Source organism: Erythranthe guttata, chromosome 4 (assembly GCF_056151865.1).
Source record: "Erythranthe guttata isolate IM_541 chromosome 4, IM_541, whole genome shotgun sequence".
Classification (NCBI taxonomy): domain Eukaryota; kingdom Viridiplantae; phylum Streptophyta; class Magnoliopsida; order Lamiales; family Phrymaceae; genus Erythranthe; species Erythranthe guttata.
The window spans coordinates 3,254,311-3,271,630 of record NC_142536.1 but is presented as its reverse complement, the minus strand read 5'-3'; the positions used below and the strand labels follow the sequence as shown (position 1 = coordinate 3,271,630).

The 17,320-nt window shown below is 37.1% G+C and overlaps 5 protein-coding genes across 5 annotated transcripts; 3 read left to right on the top strand and 2 right to left on the bottom strand.

The window, feature by feature from the left end:
* The first annotated feature begins 242 nt into the window (after positions 1 to 242).
* On the top strand, positions 243 to 1,476 carry LOC105974570 (uncharacterized). The gene has a single exon (XM_012999715.2). It carries the CDS (start codon positions 309 to 311, stop codon positions 1,302 to 1,304), a length of 996 nt encoding a protein of 331 aa, XP_012855169.2. The 5' UTR covers positions 243 to 308; the 3' UTR covers positions 1,305 to 1,476.
* Positions 1,364 to 4,659, bottom strand: LOC105974195 (F-box protein At2g32560). Its single transcript, XM_012999294.2, has 5 exons — positions 3,096 to 4,659; positions 2,927 to 3,006; positions 2,559 to 2,737; positions 2,102 to 2,176; positions 1,364 to 1,696 (listed from the first exon to the last, which is right to left on the bottom strand). The coding sequence occupies exons 1-5, from the start codon at positions 3,795 to 3,797 to the stop codon at positions 1,509 to 1,511; spliced, it is 1,224 nt and encodes a 407-aa protein (XP_012854748.2). The 5' UTR covers positions 3,798 to 4,659; the 3' UTR covers positions 1,364 to 1,508.
* A 2,439-nt stretch (positions 4,660 to 7,098) lies between these two features.
* On the top strand, positions 7,099 to 10,744 carry PYD2 (pyrimidine 2). The gene is made up of 13 exons (XM_012998567.2): positions 7,099 to 7,490; positions 7,578 to 7,745; positions 8,315 to 8,366; positions 8,467 to 8,736; positions 8,835 to 9,046; positions 9,133 to 9,253; positions 9,333 to 9,420; positions 9,515 to 9,593; positions 9,684 to 9,771; positions 9,863 to 9,903; positions 10,033 to 10,085; positions 10,175 to 10,331; positions 10,418 to 10,744. Exons 1-13 carry the CDS (start codon positions 7,374 to 7,376, stop codon positions 10,613 to 10,615), a joined length of 1,644 nt encoding a protein of 547 aa, XP_012854021.2. The 5' UTR covers positions 7,099 to 7,373; the 3' UTR covers positions 10,616 to 10,744.
* Positions 10,745 to 11,585: 841 nt separating this feature from the next.
* Positions 11,586 to 13,847, top strand: LOC105956179 (F-box/FBD/LRR-repeat protein At1g13570). The gene is made up of 4 exons (XM_012980020.2): positions 11,586 to 11,721; positions 12,218 to 13,058; positions 13,164 to 13,307; positions 13,401 to 13,847. The coding sequence occupies exons 2-4, from the start codon at positions 12,264 to 12,266 to the stop codon at positions 13,695 to 13,697; spliced, it is 1,236 nt and encodes a 411-aa protein (XP_012835474.2). The 5' UTR covers positions 11,586 to 11,721; positions 12,218 to 12,263; the 3' UTR covers positions 13,698 to 13,847.
* An 87-nt stretch (positions 13,848 to 13,934) lies between these two features.
* Positions 13,935 to 17,203, bottom strand: LOC105973597 (calcium-dependent protein kinase 34). The gene is made up of 7 exons (XM_012998659.2): positions 16,181 to 17,203; positions 15,353 to 15,649; positions 15,124 to 15,239; positions 14,878 to 15,045; positions 14,646 to 14,773; positions 14,458 to 14,557; positions 13,935 to 14,363 (listed from the first exon to the last, which is right to left on the bottom strand). Exons 1-7 carry the CDS (start codon positions 16,860 to 16,862, stop codon positions 14,259 to 14,261), a joined length of 1,596 nt encoding a protein of 531 aa, XP_012854113.1. The 5' UTR covers positions 16,863 to 17,203; the 3' UTR covers positions 13,935 to 14,258.
* Positions 17,204 to 17,320: the final 117 nt, after the last annotated feature.

Here is a 17,320-nt window from a genome sequence, read left to right as displayed (position 1 = left end):
TATGATATTATGATGGATTAAAAAATTATTTAGGCCACACCCCATTAATGAAAATAAATAAATAAATACTTCTTGATTACTTTTTTGTCTCTTGAAATAGAAACAATTTTTCTAAAATTGGGTGTTTTGATTCCTTCTTTTGAAGATTATATTACAAGTAAAGAGTCTTCTTAAATGTGAGTTGAGCAATAAAATCCTTAAATTCAGGACCCTTAAAAAAAACAAAAAAAGACACCACTATAAATCAACACAAAATCTTACCACTTCTTGATTGCCTTTGCTCTAAAATTCTGCACCCAAAGAGAAAAATGGAATTTGAAAAAAACACCAAGAATGCCTACATCACTGCACCAACTAGCCCCAATCACTGCAGCAGAAGCAACAGCATGGAGTTTTACTACAGCGCCCCCGCTAGCCCGCTTCGAAAAGCGAGCAATGACAGCGATTTCGAGTTCGGAACCAGCAAGAAGTTCACCGACGGCTGTGAGTCGCATACGGTTGATGTTAGCAAGAATCAAGAACCTGCAATGGCTTTTGCCGACGAACTTTTCGTCGACGGCTTAGTCATGCCCTTAAAACTCCCACCAAGGCTTTTATGCGAAGGCATCGATTTTTATTCCAACAGTTTCTGCCAAAAATCACCTTTTTCGTCGCCAAGAACCGTGTGCAGAATCCCGTTTTCGCGTAAGAGCTCGTGGAATGACGATTTCGACCCCTTCATGGTGGCTCTGGAGAAGGTGAGGGAGGAGAAGCGGGGGCGAAATAGTCATTACAGGCGCTCAAGATCACACTCTCCATTTCGAGCCATGCCAAAAGAGTCTAGTGATGAAAATATTGTTTCCAAAGGAGGAAATAATAGCCCATCATTGAGCTTTAGTGGGCCCCTCGATTTTAAGGGCTCGGCTTACGCTAGATGGGTTCGAGACCAGACGAGAGAAGGGCTAAGCCCAAAGAGGCCGAAACGGTTCTTTTTCAGACAAAGGGTAAGACCTCTAAAAACCGAGCACGTGGGGCCGGCTTCGCCCAAACGGAGTGGGGCCCGTCATACTGAGGAGAGTAAGGTGCAGAAACTGAAAGGGTTTCTGCTGAGGTATGCTTCGTTCGGAAGAGACAAGCAAACGAAGAACGCAACCTCGGAAATACAAAAACCGAGTTACTTTAAGAGGTTGAGCTTTAAATTCAAGGGAAATAGTAACGATAAGCCTTGTGATACAAATATGGCAATGGTGACATATAACAAGCCATCTCTTGCTCTTTGCTTAGGTTATGGAGTTGACAGCCCTAAAATGGTGAAATGTACTTAAAAATATTTATATTTGCATAAAAATGTGATCTTTTTGTTCAGAAATTAAGGTGGACAAAATTTCTTTGTTGAAGATTTATATTAACAAAAAATGTAAATGGAGGCAATTTTTTTTTTTTACATTTTTGCCACAACCTTTTTATAAATGTTTTTTGTAGCTGAGAAAGAAACAATTTTTTTGTTTCCCTAACAAATTTATGACCTACTACTCCAGTACTTCACAAGGCCAGAGCTTTTTCCACGTCGAAATTTCTTCGTTGCTATTTATTTTTCGTATCCCCCCATAAAATCCATCGGACTCGTTTCCCTCTTCCCTATGGTCTTTCCTACTAACGCTCGTTGTTCTCCATCGGGAGCCACGTGTGTACTGGTTGAACTCCAGGACCAAAGTATCTGCATCACATTTTTTCATTTGTTAGAAATATCTGCTCTTTTTCAAAATGAACAAGATAAAACAACTTAATCTGAAATTCATTCACAAAAATTCTTCAAAATAGTGGAAGAAACAGAATGATTCCGTCTCCTAAAAGTAACTTTCTTTTTTTCTGCTTATGTGGTAATAAAGTTCCACTGAAACTAGCACTTATGGCTGTGTCGAGAGAAAATTGTTCGACAAAATGGAAGACCCCACATGCAGGCAAAATGGGAGTCAAGAAAGGAGCAGCCAATAATAGAATATGATAATATTTGTGACCACCTTCTCGATCGATGCCAATGCTTCGCAGTATTTTTTTTAATTGGATCTTTATTTTTTAACATATTATATGAGATGGCGATTTATTTTAAGTCGAAACTCACCACATTCGTGACATCGGCAGTAATTGGGATTTCCGTCACATGTTTCCAAATGGCCTACAACACCATACCACCAACCTGTACATGTAAGTGAAAACATTATTATTAAATTTGATTAATTTATATGATTTTGTTTGTATCTTAGCATAACGAATCCAATGGATTCATGTTTCGGAATGACAACAACACGACATCCATTTTAAGAAAATCAGAACAGTGTTCGGTTTTTTCAGTTCTTGATTGTGAACATGTCAATCGTCTTTTACGAACTTCTTTATTTCATTCATATACTGCGAACCAATCTAAAGCCGCCACCTATGATCCCATTTCAAGAAAATGAAAAACGAAAAAGCCGCTAATGCCATAATAAAAAACTTGGTGAATAAATGTTCATCATACACCGATTGAAATATAACGAACAAAACACGAAAAAAAAGGGATGTTTGGACAGACAAAATACCATATGGAAATTCTTTGTTTCTTCGCCATTGAATTTCAATGTGGTCACCAGGTTGCAACTCATTTAAACAATCGGAGGTGTGAAGATCGTGCGGAGAAGTATCAATAGGGGGTGCTCTAAGTCTATCCCATGTTACACCCGTCTCCGTTGCACTTATTCTTCTTCCATGTGGCGGATATCTACTCAAATTCAATAACCACAAAATTTTTTAAAACAACGAAAAATGATTGCATACACTAAAGAAACACATTCAAGAAAGAATAATCGCATAAAAATGCAATCTTTACCAATATTAATTCAGCGATGCAAAACTACAATCAAATACGATATATGTTCAAAAGTTGCATTCCTGCAAACAAATATATCACCTGGCCTTAAAAGTGTCGGTTTGCAGATCATAGCTAAGTTCAGCATCATAGCAAGACAACATAAATCCAACATGACCATTCTGCATAAACACGCGCAAAAAACAAACCTCAATACACAACAAACAAAGTATCGTAAATTAATTTAGAAAGGGTGACGAAAAATCGATACCTCTCGGTTATAAACCTGAGCAGGGAACCAAAACTTGCCAGACTCGAGAGCAAAATACCAAGACATGATCGAATCCAACGGAGGAAAGTTCTTCTTATTGCTAATACCACTAAAACTAGACCTAAACAACACGACCGGCCATAGGCGAGCGATATAGCCCATTAGGCCGTTTTGCTTGCCTTGACCATTATCGAAAAAGATCGAACCTTTACTCGAAAGAACATGCCACTGCCACTCCCTATACGCAGCGGGCCCCACAATTCTCGCCCATTTGCTCCTCATGTGCTTTTCCCACAAGTGATCACTCATGCACATATCTCTCATAGAGGTGCACACACTAGCCATTTTGCAGAGCCCATTCGGCGGAAGCTTCTCGAGAATGCACTCGAGTACGAGGTCGGGCAAATCCAACACGGACACGTCCGACGATGCTGTCGCCGTCGGCGGCGTCTCGACACCGCCGAATGTGGAATTGAAGCTCTTCTTCCTAGGTGACATCACCATCATTGGTTTGAAAAGTGAAGAAACTACAGCCACGATAGTGTTTCTTATGGATTTGGTGATGGGGGGAAATGGCAAGTCTTTCCAAAACCAGAGGGAGAGCAATCTCACCTCACGCGCCCATGAAGGGAGGGGTTTTATGGAAAGAGACTTGTGGAAGAAGATGAAGGAGAAACAGCAAGTGATCAAGAAGAAAAGCATTTGGCTAGAGGGTCTAGAAACCAGTCACAAACATATATATATAAAAATCTTTTGGGGGGGATAATATTAAAGGGGGGGTGGGGAAGGGGGCAAAAAAAGTTAGGCCACCACCACCAATAGTGAACAAGCAATGAGCATAGTAAAAAAATTAAATAAATTATTTTCTTCTCAACCTTATTTCCTATGAAAAAAGAGGAAAAAAAGGGATCTTGAAAAATTATGTGCTGCACTGAGACGAAGCCCACCACCTAACACAAATTGTGGGCCTCGTCCAAAATTGAAAAAGATTACAGTATCAAGAAATTAACATGAAATAAACTAGTAAAAATCCAATCTTTACTGGAAAAAAGAGAATCAGAGAAAAAGGGACAAAATTTTGATATAATTAGGACAAGGGTTATTCTGGGTTTGTGCAGATCTGTTGAGAGGTGAAATCAGAGTGTGAATCTTGAAAAAAATCAAGAAGAAAAAAGAAGTGGAGAAGATGAAGGGTATCTAAAATTGGGTGAAAGAAGACATTGCAGCCCTACACATTCTTCCTCCACCCACACAGATACTCTTCTTTCTCTCTCTTCAAATATCCTGTTTCTCTCTCTTCTCTCTGCTTCTGGGAGTTTTGAATGGAAATTGCAGAATTGAAATAAAGAAGTTAAAAAATATGTGTGTGTGTGTGTGTATATAGGTAATTGTAATAATATTTTTTGGCGTGAAGGATGGAGTTGCTGTTGGTGGTTGACGGTTAAAGGGAGCTTTGGAATTTGATCCCTTTGTGTAAATTTTGGCCAACTATAGGAAAGGCTGTTAGAACACACACACCAACTTGTTTTTAATTTGTGTGGACTAAAGTAAACTCCGGGTTTCCATTAATGTCAATATATATATACACTTAATATATATACAATTACATAATTATAATTATAAAACTAAAATGAAGATTATGAAATTGAGGTTTGGAGGTGTGTGTGTGTGTGTGTGTTTGGGATGAATTGAATGTAGTAATTTTGGCATTTATGATGACAATTATTGTAATAAATTGCTATTATCTTTAATCAAGATTAAGGAAAAATCACGGCCACTCTATTGTGGTAATGTCAAATTATGAGAAAACTACTCTGATTTGGGTAATAACAACTACCTTTTAGCTATATATTCTTTTACGAAAAGACCACTCATTCAATAAGTAAATTTGACACCGTAAAAGTGAACATGAATTGTAATTACCCAAACAAAATGGATTTTTTTTGTAATTTGACTTACCTGAGGTGAAAGTAATCTTCCATAAAATTAATCGGTAAAATAGAATTTACTTAATTTTTATTTTATATATAAAATATTTGAATAAAATTAGGCAAAATGGCCCTTAAAGCAATTGGATAGGTATTTTAGTTTGTTGGTACATGTATAAATTTATGACAACTATACTCTTTTTTTTCTAAAGTGGGGTAAGTAAAGATGATTCACAAAGCACATTTAACACAATGACAACACAAACACCCCCCATAACTTTCGGCTTTCCACATTGGGTACCTAAAAGTATTTATTTCTTGGTCCCTAATTAATTTTAATTTAATTAAATAATAAGTAGTTGTTGAACAATAAAAGTTGTTAGAGCTTTCGAATTATGATGATGGATAATGTTTGGATTTGATTCAATCTTGGAAAATAATAACAACAATTGTAAATTACAGCCAACCCCTAAGGTTATGTTAAATTATGAAAAGCCCCCTCATATTTGGGTAATTACAATCACACCCCTCAATTATGTATTGTATTACACGTCCACCCTTACTGTGTAAAATTTACCTACTAAATCAGGGGGTTTTCGTAAGAAAGTACATGTTGAGGGGTTTTTCATAAAAAAATACATAGTTGAGGAGATAATTGTAATTATCCAAATACGAGGAGTTTTTCGTAATTTGACTTACCTCAAGAGGATAGCCGTAATTTACCCTAACAAAAATATTGGTGGCATACAAGTCTTCATACGTGTCCTTAGAATGGGAACAAAACAAATTACGCCATCCGTAGTACGATTAGTTCAATGTTATTCGATAAAAAAAAAATCGTGTAAACTGACCACACAGTGTAATCAGGACACGTATTACACATATCGAAATACAGTATAACCTCGATAAATTAATAACGTTGCTTAAATAATAATTTGTTCTTGTCCCGATTCGGTAAAAACGTACTATATCATTAGTTCGATAATTTAATTTTTCGTTAAATTAATAAAATTTTGCTAATCTCAACTGTATTAGATCTATGGTTTAGAAAGAAATATTTTTTTCTTTCCCAATATGCTAATGAAAAGAATAATTGAAGGTTCTATTTTAGTGTATCTTAAGTAATCAAAATGTCGACATTGGTGATTGGTGGAAGCCATGATCATATATAGAAGATGTGTCAAAAATAAAATAATAAGATTATATTTTTAAATAATGCCAAATTATTTGTAAGAATTAAGATACTAGAATATAAGTGAATCACAGATAAAATATTTGTGAGTCAAACGTTTCACTACTTCATGCCTTGATTCAATAAAAAGTCATTGGATTCTAGCCATATATTTAATTTCCTAAAGTTGTAATTTATTTTTCAATAAAAATAAAATAAGATAAAATAAATGATTAATTAATCTATCTCCATGGATTAGGGAACACATCGATCTGCATCTGGTCACTTTAATGCTGTACCAGATCTTGTTTTTAATCATTGTATTAATATACACTCACATTAGTGTGTATTGTGTGCCACATCAGCTTCCTACATATGTATATATATTTTTTTATTTAATTGTTTAAAGTCTCACGTGTAATTTCATCATCATATGATCATAAATCATAATATATAGTTTGGGAGTTTGGGCCTTAATTGTGTAGCCTTTTTGTGAATTAGAATTGGGCTTAAATAAGATATTATTAGATCAATAATATTGAACTGGGCCGGGACAGCCTAAAATAAATTATGAAAAAAAACCCTCCTATTTGAATAATTACAATCAACCATCTCAACTATGAATCTTCTTGCACGTGTACCCTTATAGTTTCAAATTCAACATAATCTTCTAGATTCCGCGGAATATTCTCTAGTTTGTACGCGTTTTGTACAAAAATGCAGTTTCTAATTCACCACAATCTGATATTTACAAGCCAAGAGACCGATCTTATGATCATCTTATTTCAAAATGCAGAGCTCGTATGAGATAAAACGAGTACAAACTGGAGAATATTCCACATAATCTAAAAGATTCCACCAAATTTGACGCAGTAAGTGTATACGTGTAAGAAGATTCATAGTTAAGTGGTGGTTGTTATTATCCAAACATGAGAGGGTTTTTTTCGTAATTCAACCTTACATCAGGGGTTTGGCCGTAATTTACCACACAAAATAAATAAAACTCGAGCTAAAGAAATTAGAAAATATGGAAAAATAGGAGAAAAAAAAAAAAAATTGATGAGACGAATAAAGAATCTCCACGAGGCCACAGTGCCAAGCTAAGTCAACTGGTAGATTCCTCAGATCATCGATATCCACATTTGCTCATCCCATAATACAACATCCCAACACAGCAAAATGGATTTTCGAAGATACCCAGAATCGAATTTTTGTTCAACCCCAATAAAAATCGGTTCTTTATTTCCCATCGTCGTTCTTCTCTCACTTCTCTCGACGCTCTCTGAATCGAAGCAGGTAATAAATTCATTGTGGGTAGATATTTCACGGTTTTCAATTTCGTCTATTTAAGCATTATTTTTACTTATTTTTTATTTTTTGTAGTTTTGTGATGCCGGAATTGGAATTGCCGAATCGCAGTGTGGAGCTGCTTCTGCTTCCCCACCAAAGATTTTGATAAAGGGGGGTACAGTTGTAAATTCACACCATCAAGAGATTGCTGATGTGTACATTGAGGATGGCATCGTTCTTGCTGTGCAGACCAACATCAAGGTACGAGGATTCCAACTTGTTAAGTTTTAATAGACCACCCCTGAGATATGGTCAAATTACAAAAGACTCCCTCCTGTTTGTGTAATTACTGTCACCCCTCACACCTATGTATTATCTAACGAAAATACCCCCTCTAAAGATGGTAAATGGGTAAAACCGAACCGAATTTTCGGTACGCCAACATTTCATACCGTCTACCGAACTAAATATACGATTTGGTTCGATAAATAACCGAATTACATAAATTTTATGTAAAAATATTTAAAATGAGGGGTGGCTGTAATTATCCAAACAAGAGGGTTTTTTCTCGTAATTTGGCCATACCTCAGGGGTGGCCGTAATTTGCCCTGGTTTTATAGAAGTTTAAGTGGGGTCCACATTTGTAGTTCGAGCAGTTTGTTTTAGGACACTTCTGTATTCGATTGAGCTAGAAACGAGATGCCTCGTAAATCGTAACTATATACTTGTGGTTGAATGTGAGCCGAAGAAATTAAAGAAACGGCCTATTGTGTAGCATATATAAAAAGACGAGGCTTAGTGTTTTCGTATATGTATTTTTTGATGCACAGGTTGGTGATGGAGTTACGATTATCGACGCAACCGGGAAGTACGTCATGCCAGGTGTAATATGGGAGGCATTTTCGTAATCTTTAAAACACGAATATCCGTAAATTCTCATCGATATATATATTTAAATATTTGTCGCACGATTAATAAACAGGGGGAATCGATCCACACACTCACTTGGCTATGGAGTTTATGGGCACGGAAACAATCGACGATTTTTTCAGCGGGCAAGCAGCTGCGTTAGCAGGTGGGACCACAATGCACATCGATTTCGTTATCCCTGTAAATGGAAACTTAACAGCTGGATTCGAAGCTTACGTCGAAAAAGCGAAAATATCTGCCATGGATTATGGTTTCCACATGGCAATCACTAAATGGGACGAAGCTGTTTCGAAAGATATGGAAGTCATGGTCAAGGACAAAGGTTTTTTTTTTTCATATATCCTTGTCTAAGTTTCGTTTATATCGAATAATATCTGCGGATAAAATACTAACCGTTTGTTCTGTATATTACTTTTATAGGGATTAATTCTTTTAAATTTTTCATGGCCTACAAGGGCTCGTTAATGATAAACGATGATCTTTTGCTCGAGGGTTTCAAGAAATGCAAATCGCTCGGTGCATTGGCTATGGTTCACGCAGAGAACGGTGATGCCGTTTTTGAAGGGCAAAAACGAATGATTGAACTCGGGATCGTGGGTCCCGAGGGTCACGCACTTTCTAGGCCACCACAGGTACATATCCATTTTAGATCTCGATTTTTTTTATTTATTTCTTTTGTTTCTTGAGCATTAATTTTGAGGTGAATAATACGATGTAGCTTGAGGGTGAAGCAACTGGTCGAGCGATTCGATTGGCTGGTTTCGTGAACACTCCCCTGTACGTTGTTCATGTCATGAGCATCGATGCAATGGAAGAAGTAGCTAAAGCTCGAAAATCAGGTCCGTTGAAAATCGAAATTAATCTTTTTAGTTTCGTTAATTATTAATTTTCAAATTAATAATTTTTTTGACTATGCAGGTCAGAAGGTTATTGGGGAGCCTGTAGTTTCGGGTTTAGTATTGGACGATACTGTCCTTTGGGATTCCGATTTTCAGACAGCAGCAAAGTAAGAATCTTTATTCTTGTCCAATAATTTTATTTTTACATTTTTTTCTTCGTAATATTTACACAAAATGCTGTGATTTTTTTCTCGGTTTCAGATTTGTGATGAGTCCACCTATTAGAGCACCCGGACATGGTAAAGCTCTTCAAGCAGCTCTCTCGAACGGGGTTCTACAGGTTTTTATCTAATTAAAAATTTATAATATAAATTATCTATCTATAATTTATAATGTGAATTAATTATAAATTATATTTACCATATTGCAGCTAGTGGGAACTGATCACTGCACCTTCAATTCGACACAAAAATCTCTCGGAATTGATGATTTTCGGAAAATACCGAATGGTGTCAATGGTATTATTACGGAATTTTCTCGATTTTTTTAAATTTTTTTTTATTAATGCAATCTACAAGATGATTTTTTTTTCTCGTGATTTTTCGACAGGTCTTGAGGAGAGAATGCATTTGGTTTGGGATACAATGGTGGTATGTTACGTTGGTTATTATTCAGACTATACGAACGAATTTCTTTATGGAGAAAAATATGATTTTCTTTTTTGAATATCTGCGTTCGTTTTTCCGTTAATTTTTTTTAAGATACAATTCTTGTTACAGGTGTCTGGACAAATATCTGTAACCGATTTTGTCCGAATGACGAGCACCGAGTGGTATGCTTTCTTTAGCTCTTTTCTATTTCAAGAATCCTGAATTTATTTATATAAACATTTATACAATGCATTTTTATTTTTATTTTCAGTGCCCGAATTTTCAACATATATCCAAGAAAAGGTGCAATATTAGTTGGTTCAGATGCAGATATCATAATCTTAAACCCTAACTCGAGCTTCGAAATCAGTTCGAAATCCCACCATTCTAGATCAGATACAAATGTTTACGAGGGAAGAAAAGGGAAGGTAAGGCAGTGTTTGGAACTATTTCGAAACCATTTTCACTATTTTCTACGTTTTCTGACATGATTTATTAAATTTGATTATTACAGGGAAAAGTTGAAGTGACGATTGCCGGAGGAAGAGTTGTGTGGGAAAACGACGAGCTAAAAGCTGTTCCAGGCAGGGGCAAATACGTAAAAATGCGTCCATTTAACTATCTTTTCGATGGGATTGAAAAAGCAGATGCCGAGTATTTATCTTCCCTAAGAGCTCCGGTAATACGAAGAACCATGCATGCAGCAGCCTGATCAGCTTCATTTATGCTTCAAACTGCTTCAAAGTTGTCAAGAAACATATTTTGATTGTTTTCGATGTACATTTAGAATTGTGAATAATTTCGTTCATGTGAATAAAACTGTTTCAACTTTTTGTGTATCGTACGTACATTTTTTTTGGGTAAATTACAATCGCCCCTTGAGGCATGGTCTATTTACGAGAAATCTCCTCATTGCTCCATAATTACATTTCACTCCCTTGCAATTTGTAGATTTCTTACATTAAGACCCTTCTGTAGGGGTGGAAGTAAGATATTCACAAACTATAGGGGTTGAATGAATGTAAGTTCTCAAACATGAGGGGCTGTTTTCGTAAATATTTTTTACCTCAGGGAGGTGGTTGTAATTTACCCTTTTTTTTAAATTGAGAAATTCAAATCATTCTACAAATTAGGAAAATAGAGGAGGGGGCATGATTCGAACACTAGACCTCTACTCTAATAGTAGAGTCGAAAAATTAAGAGGATTATGTAAATTTTAGTTAAGGAGCAAATAATTGAGAGGATTATGTAAATTGATAAAGGTAACAGAGTTGAAGATGAAGCCCCTCTTACAAAAATAAATTTTTTTATTGAGTCACTTAAAAAATCAAAATTCAAGTTCATATTAATTTCAAAAATTAAAAAAATAAACAATTGAATAAATGGGAATTAGTTTATATTATATTATAGAATATTACCCATAATTTGAGGTGTTATTAATTTGTATAACAAATGGAGGTGTAGAAGAATTCATATTATCTTATAAATTTAACGAATTTTAATCCAGAGTCGAAATCAATCAACACTAACTAGTATTTAAACAATATTATTTAGATGACATTGACCTAAAAATAATAAATATGAAACTTAGGGTAAAATGACTAAAAAGTCAAAGTTGACCGTTGACCGAGAAACACCACGTAAGAATTAGTATATATAATAAATCAGTTTAATTAATAACCAGAACCCGTTGTGAAAGAAAGTTGACGCCACTCCATAACTCACAGCTCTCCTTTGAAGAAGTGCACTCACCGGAAATCTACGACCGGCGGTGGATATCGACCGATTATTGCCGTCGCCGCCGGGATCTTGTAACTTGTAAGTCCTTCTATTTCAGTGCATTTGTTATATTTCCTAATTTTCTTTTGCTTTCTGCATGGCTCCTAATATGGAATTATGATGTTTTACTTTTTCTTAATCTTCTTAGAAGAAACTTTATCTTGATTTATATGATTTTAAGTTCTGTAGTAGTGCCTGATGAAATGCGATAAGTAGCGCTATTGTGTTTCTTGGTTTTTATTTATTGCCGGAGTCCGTGATCATCGTGTGGTGATCGGAAGAACTGAATTTTTAGTATAGCACACCATGTGTCTGTCAAATTGCCCCAAAGAAGAAAAAAAAGACAGAGAGAGAGAGAGATAGAAAGAGATAGTGCGATAAAACCATCCAATTTATTCTACGCTTTTACATGTGGGCATAATAACTTTGATAATTGAAAACAATTTTTATTGTTTTTGTGTTGAATTCAGTCTTTTATGAGTGTAGTTCCAATTTCTTTTTGGATCTTTTTTAGTGATGCGATATTACACCACAGGTTTCTTGATTTTTGAGGATTAAGTAATGCTCGTGGAACTTGCGAGATGGCAAATCCTGAAAACATGAATAATAAAAACACGAACGAGAAAAACACGAATGAAGACGTCATCAGCAATCTGCCTGAAGATATCTTGCATGAATTTCTGAGACGCTTGCCGTTGCGGGATGCAGTGAGGACTAGTGCGTTATCCAGAGAATGGAGGGACAAATGGAGATCTATTCAAGAGCTCGTGTTCAATTACGACGCAGGCTGTTTTAAATTCCCGTATCATGACTATCAAATATGCATTTACCAAGTTGTCTTAAATCATCGAGGAACAATAATGAAGTTCTCCCTCAAGGTCCCTCCTTGTATGCGCCACTCAACTATCGATCAATTGATTCTTCATTTATCAAGAAACCACCACGTACGCGACTTCACCCTCGCTCCATACAGGATGGTTAGATACAGAATGACGTCTCACTTTTTCGCATTCCGAGAATTAACAGTCCTTCGTCTTTCTCAATGTACATTAACACCACCACCACAATTCCAAGGATTCAAGAACCTTGTTAAGATAGTATTTCACGAGGTCCAATTCTTGCCTGCAGCCTTTGAACGGTTTATCTCCCAGTGCCCCCGTCTTGAAAGTCTGTCTTTGTCTAGCAAAAGCAACTTGGATTCACTTGAAGTTGCGGGACCCAGTCTCCGTATTTTCGCATGCCATGGTTTTGTCAAGTCGATTCACTTCAAAAGTTGTCCAGTTCTTGCTCAAGTTACTCTGTGCACTCCCTGTTATTGCAGAAAGCACATGATTCTTTCGAGTACGAAGGCGAGTTCGTATCAACGTCTACTGAAGGTATAGCTATAGTGGTTCTTGTCACAATCAAGTATTCTACTTTTAATATAATATTACGGTTTTAATATATGCACTTGTCTTTACTTTGCCATATTTGTCTCCTAGTTTACGAGTGCAGGACATGCACCGAACCAATTCCCCTGTCTGAAAGTTCTTGATTTGTCGATGAGTTTGAATAGTACAAAGGAGTTTACTGATGCTTTCTCCTTCATAAGACATTCTCAAAACCTAGAGACTCTTATATTTCGTGTGAGTAATTTACTTTACATTTTCCACTATCATATCACTTGTACATATCGTAATCTCGTCTTTCTTTTTTTTTTTTTTTTTTTTTTTTTAAAGTTATGGCAAAGAGGTTGGGATGCAAATGTTCTAGTGATGATTCAAGAGCAAGAAACACCGAATCCTTATTTGAGTAAACTCAAAAAGATTGAGCTTCATTGTTATTCGGGAACTGTCCATCAAACGAAATTACTTAAATATCTGCTGACTTCCGCAACTGGACTTGAGTACATGGTGATTGTACCTGCTTCTAATTACAAACCCTCTGTGGATTTGCGTGTCCAGACAATGGAATATCCATGGGCATCTCCAGCTGCTCGACTAATCGTAAGATCCCCCCCACGCAAAAATGATTAGCAATGTGCATATTTCGTTGTTAATACTTAATACTTAATACCAGCCATTTGTGTTGTTGATGAAAATATATTCGTCCTGCAAATATTTGCAGTGAATCTTGTGCAAGTATATCGATTTTTCGGGTTTATATACAAGTTGTACTTGTGTATCTGTGTGGTTATTTTGTTATTTGATTCATTTGTTGTGTTTTCTGAAATGACAAGTTTACCCTATCAAATTTATATGTCGGAAAAAAAAAAAAAAGAAGAAATGGTTTTTTCTCTATGAAAATTGATTCATATACAACAACATAAAATGTAGCTATCTAATGTTAACTAATTGTTACATTCATAAACATATGAAGGCCCTCCCGCCATTTTTTTCTTTTTCTTTTTCGTTTTCTACTTTTCGTGTTTTACAAGTTAGAACTGAGAGGCAGGCAGGCATGCATGCATGCAGTAATCTGAGCAAACTAATGAACCCCTTTAAAATCAATCAGATGTAACTGCATCCACTATTGGATATCTTTTCCCTCCAATGAATTTTTTTAATTAGATATCGGACATTTTAATTTCTTCTTGGCTACGAAACGAACACTCCTTCTCTTCGTTTCTTTGGATTTGCCGCTGAATCTGGATTCCCTTTCTTCATCATTGCTGCAAATTCATCGTAGTTTATCCTTCCATCCTGCAATACACAAAACATAGTTTGTATGTCAGAGAGAGAGAGAGAGAGAGAGAGAGAGAGAGAGAGAGAGAGAGAGATGATTATTATGACATACATTATCACCGTCGACTTCAGAGATGATTTCCCTTATGTCCTTGCCATCCTCCATGCCCATCTCTCGGAGTGCCTGCTCTAGTTCTTCTATGGTAATATACCTGACAGAATTATCACAAGAAAAAAATCAAATAAACGAAAAAAAAAAAAAAAAAGATCGATCTTCTTAATACTGGTTTAGAAAAATACCCGCTATTATCTTTATCAAAGTACTGGAATGCTGTGTAAAGATGCTCTTCTCTATCCATTCTGTTCATATGCATCGTCGCTGTAATGAACTCTTCGTAGTCTATTGTTCCATTCCCATCGGCATCCGCCTGATTTTTTTATCAATAGGTAATCGAAGCATATTATTAAGTATTTCCAATTTTCCTTTTTTTTGTTAGCGGAAAATCGGACAATATATAATGAGAGTACTTACAGCTTCCATCAACTGCTTGACTTCGTATTCGGACAGCTTTGTACCTTGTTTGGCCAAACCTTGCTTTAGCTCTTCTAGAGTTATCGTTCCGCTGTTATCTGTATCCATTCCTTTAAACATTTCTTTCAATCCCATTATTTCTTCCTCCGATAAGCAACCGGCTATTACCTACTCATTCGTCGCACAAAATCTTTAATTTTTCATTTTTTTTTTCGTTTTAAGGAAGAAAAATATATATGAGTTTACCCTGAGTGCAACTTTCTTGAATTGATTCATAGCTCTGAATTGCTTGAGCCTATTCAGAACTGCATTGTCAAGTGGAGTATCGGGCGCTTCTCCATCCTCCTTTATCCACGGATGATCTTTAAAAAATAAAAAAATCAAAATTAATTATCGAGACCATATATATATCGAAACTGATTCGAATATACGTAAATATTTTTTTAAAAAACACAATGCAACACAAGAATCATACTTAGAACTTGAAAAGCCGAGAGTCTTTGCTTAGGATCCGAATTCAACATCTTCCTCACGAGATCCTTGGCTCCGTTGGAAATTGAAGGCCACGGATCGGAACTAAAATCGACGTGTCCGCGTAGGATCGCGTTGAAGATTCCGTTTTCGGATTCGGCCCAGAAAGGAGGAACACCGGAAAGAAGAATGTAGAGCATAACTCCAACACTCCAAATATCAACTTCAGGACCATATCTTCTCTTCAACACCTCTGGTGCTATGTAATATGCACTCCCCACTATGTCTTTGAATACTTCCCCTGCCACGTGTCATCACAATTTTTTACTAATTAAGAAAAAAGATTTAATCATTAAAAATAGGAGGTAAGGTTAAATTACGAAAAAAATCCCTCGTGTTTGGGTAATTACAACTACCCGTCAACTATGAATCTTTTTACACTTCCACCCTTATGGTGTCAAATTCAACAGAATCTTTTAGATTCCGTGGAATGTTCTCTAATTTGTACTCGTTTTGTGCAAAAAGGCAGTTTATGATGCACCACAATCTGATATTTACAAGCCAAAAGACACATCTTAATTATGACCGTCTTACTTGAAAATGCGGAGCTCGAATGAGGGTAAAACGGGTAAAAACTGAAGAATATTTCATATAACCTAGAAGATTCCAACTAAATTCGACACCGCAAGAGTGGACGTGTAAAAAAATTCATAGTTGAGGGTATAGTTGTAAGAACTTAAATATGAGGGGTATTTTTGTAGTTCTTGATCCTTGAAAATTAATAAATTGAAAAAGCAAAAAAAGCATGGTGGTTAAGGTAGTTGAGAGAGACCTTCTTTGAAGAAAACGGAGAGGCCGAAATCGGTGGCCTGGAGAGGGGAGTTCTCGTCCTTGTTGAGGAGCAAGAAGTTCTCCGGCTTGAGATCGCGGTGGATGACCCCCATCGAGTGACACGTGTGCACGATCTGTACGATCGTCCTCAGCAGCGACGCGGCGGCGCGTTCGGTGTAGTGCCCCTTGGCAATAATGCGGTCGAAGAGCTCCCCGCCGGCGCAAAGCTCCATGACGAGGTGTACGGAGTGCTTGTCCTCGTACGCGCCCTTCAGCTCCACGATGTTCGGCTGCCCCGTCAGGTGGTGCATTATCTGCACTTCCCGCCGCACGTCCTCGATATCCTCCTTGTTCGCCAGCTTCCTCTTCGCGATTGTCTTGCACGCGAACTGCTCCCCCGATTGCTTGTGTGTGCAGAGGTGGGTCACGCCGAACTGCCCGCGGCCCAGCTCTTTTCCCATCGTGTACGTGGAGCGTACGTCCTCCATGGGGCGGCCAAGGACCGGGCCCACGGGGGTCGACTTCGACGACGGCTTCGGGGAGGACTGCGGCGGCGTTCTTGGTGGGGTGGTGGAGGGGTTTGCCGTTGTTGCTGCTCCGTCGGCGCCGTCGGTGGAAGTGGCGGTGGCGGTTGGGTCCGCCGGAGCGTCTTCGGTTGTGCCCCGGGAGCAGCAGCTACCCATTATTGGAAGGAATGTCGGTGTGGGACGACTAGGGTGGAGGAGGGGAGAGAGAGAGAGATAGAGAGAGAGAAGAAGGGAGACGGCGGTGCAGGTTGGCTGGCCGGCGCCCAGAGGAGGAAGAAGGTTTGATCGAGAAAGATTTGTTTTGGGGGTGTGGTTGTTTTAGAGAGAGAGAGAAGAATGCGTGCATGGAGAAGTTTGAGGAGAGAGAGAGGCGTAATTATGGGATGACAGAGATTATAGCACCTATAATCCAAACAAATACTTTCAGTTTTGTGTCTCTCTTGTCTTTTTTTGGCTACAATTAAAATTTAAAAAAAAAATTAAAAATTAAAACAATTAAAAAAATAATTACAAAAAAAATAATAATAAAAAAAGTTACTTTGACTTTCAGACTACAAAAGGTGGTGAGGAATTTACGGATACAGAACTATGGTATTCCATCTTTTCTGTTCAAA

Bases quoted from the DNA above. Each gene is read 5' to 3' on its own strand.
- LOC105974195 (XM_012999294.2), bottom strand. From the start codon at position 3,797: ATGCTTTTCTTCTTGATCACTTGCTGTTTCTCCTTCATCTTCTTCCAC. The intron at 2,738-2,926 runs GTGATATATTTG...GAATTTGAGTAG, and splicing joins ACCGACACTTTTAAGGCCAG to ATATCCGCCACATGGAAGAA. The intron at 1,697-2,101 runs GTGAGTTTCGAC...AATGTGATGCAG, and splicing joins CTGCCGATGTCACGAATGTG to ATACTTTGGTCCTGGAGTTC.
- LOC105973597 (XM_012998659.2), bottom strand. From the start codon at position 16,862: ATGGGTAGCTGCTGCTCCCGGGGCACAACCGAAGACGCTCCGGCGGAC. The intron at 15,240-15,352 runs GTATGATTCTTG...TATTTTTTAAAG, and splicing joins CTCGGCTTTTCAAGTTCTAA to ATCATCCGTGGATAAAGGAG. The intron at 14,774-14,877 runs GTAAGTACTCTC...TAAAAAAATCAG, and splicing joins TCAAGCAGTTGATGGAAGCT to GCGGATGCCGATGGGAATGG.
- LOC105974570 (XM_012999715.2), top strand. From the start codon at position 309: ATGGAATTTGAAAAAAACACCAAGAATGCCTACATCACTGCACCAACT.
- LOC105956179 (XM_012980020.2), top strand. From the start codon at position 12,264: ATGGCAAATCCTGAAAACATGAATAATAAAAACACGAACGAGAAAAAC. The intron at 13,059-13,163 runs GTATAGCTATAG...TTTGTCTCCTAG, and splicing joins CGTATCAACGTCTACTGAAG to TTTACGAGTGCAGGACATGC. The intron at 13,308-13,400 runs GTGAGTAATTTA...TTTTTTTTAAAG, and splicing joins TAGAGACTCTTATATTTCGT to TTATGGCAAAGAGGTTGGGA.
- PYD2 (XM_012998567.2), top strand. From the start codon at position 7,374: ATGGATTTTCGAAGATACCCAGAATCGAATTTTTGTTCAACCCCAATA. The intron at 9,421-9,514 runs GTAAGAATCTTT...TCTCGGTTTCAG, and splicing joins GATTTTCAGACAGCAGCAAA to ATTTGTGATGAGTCCACCTA. The intron at 9,904-10,032 runs GTATGTTACGTT...TTCTTGTTACAG, and splicing joins TGGTTTGGGATACAATGGTG to GTGTCTGGACAAATATCTGT.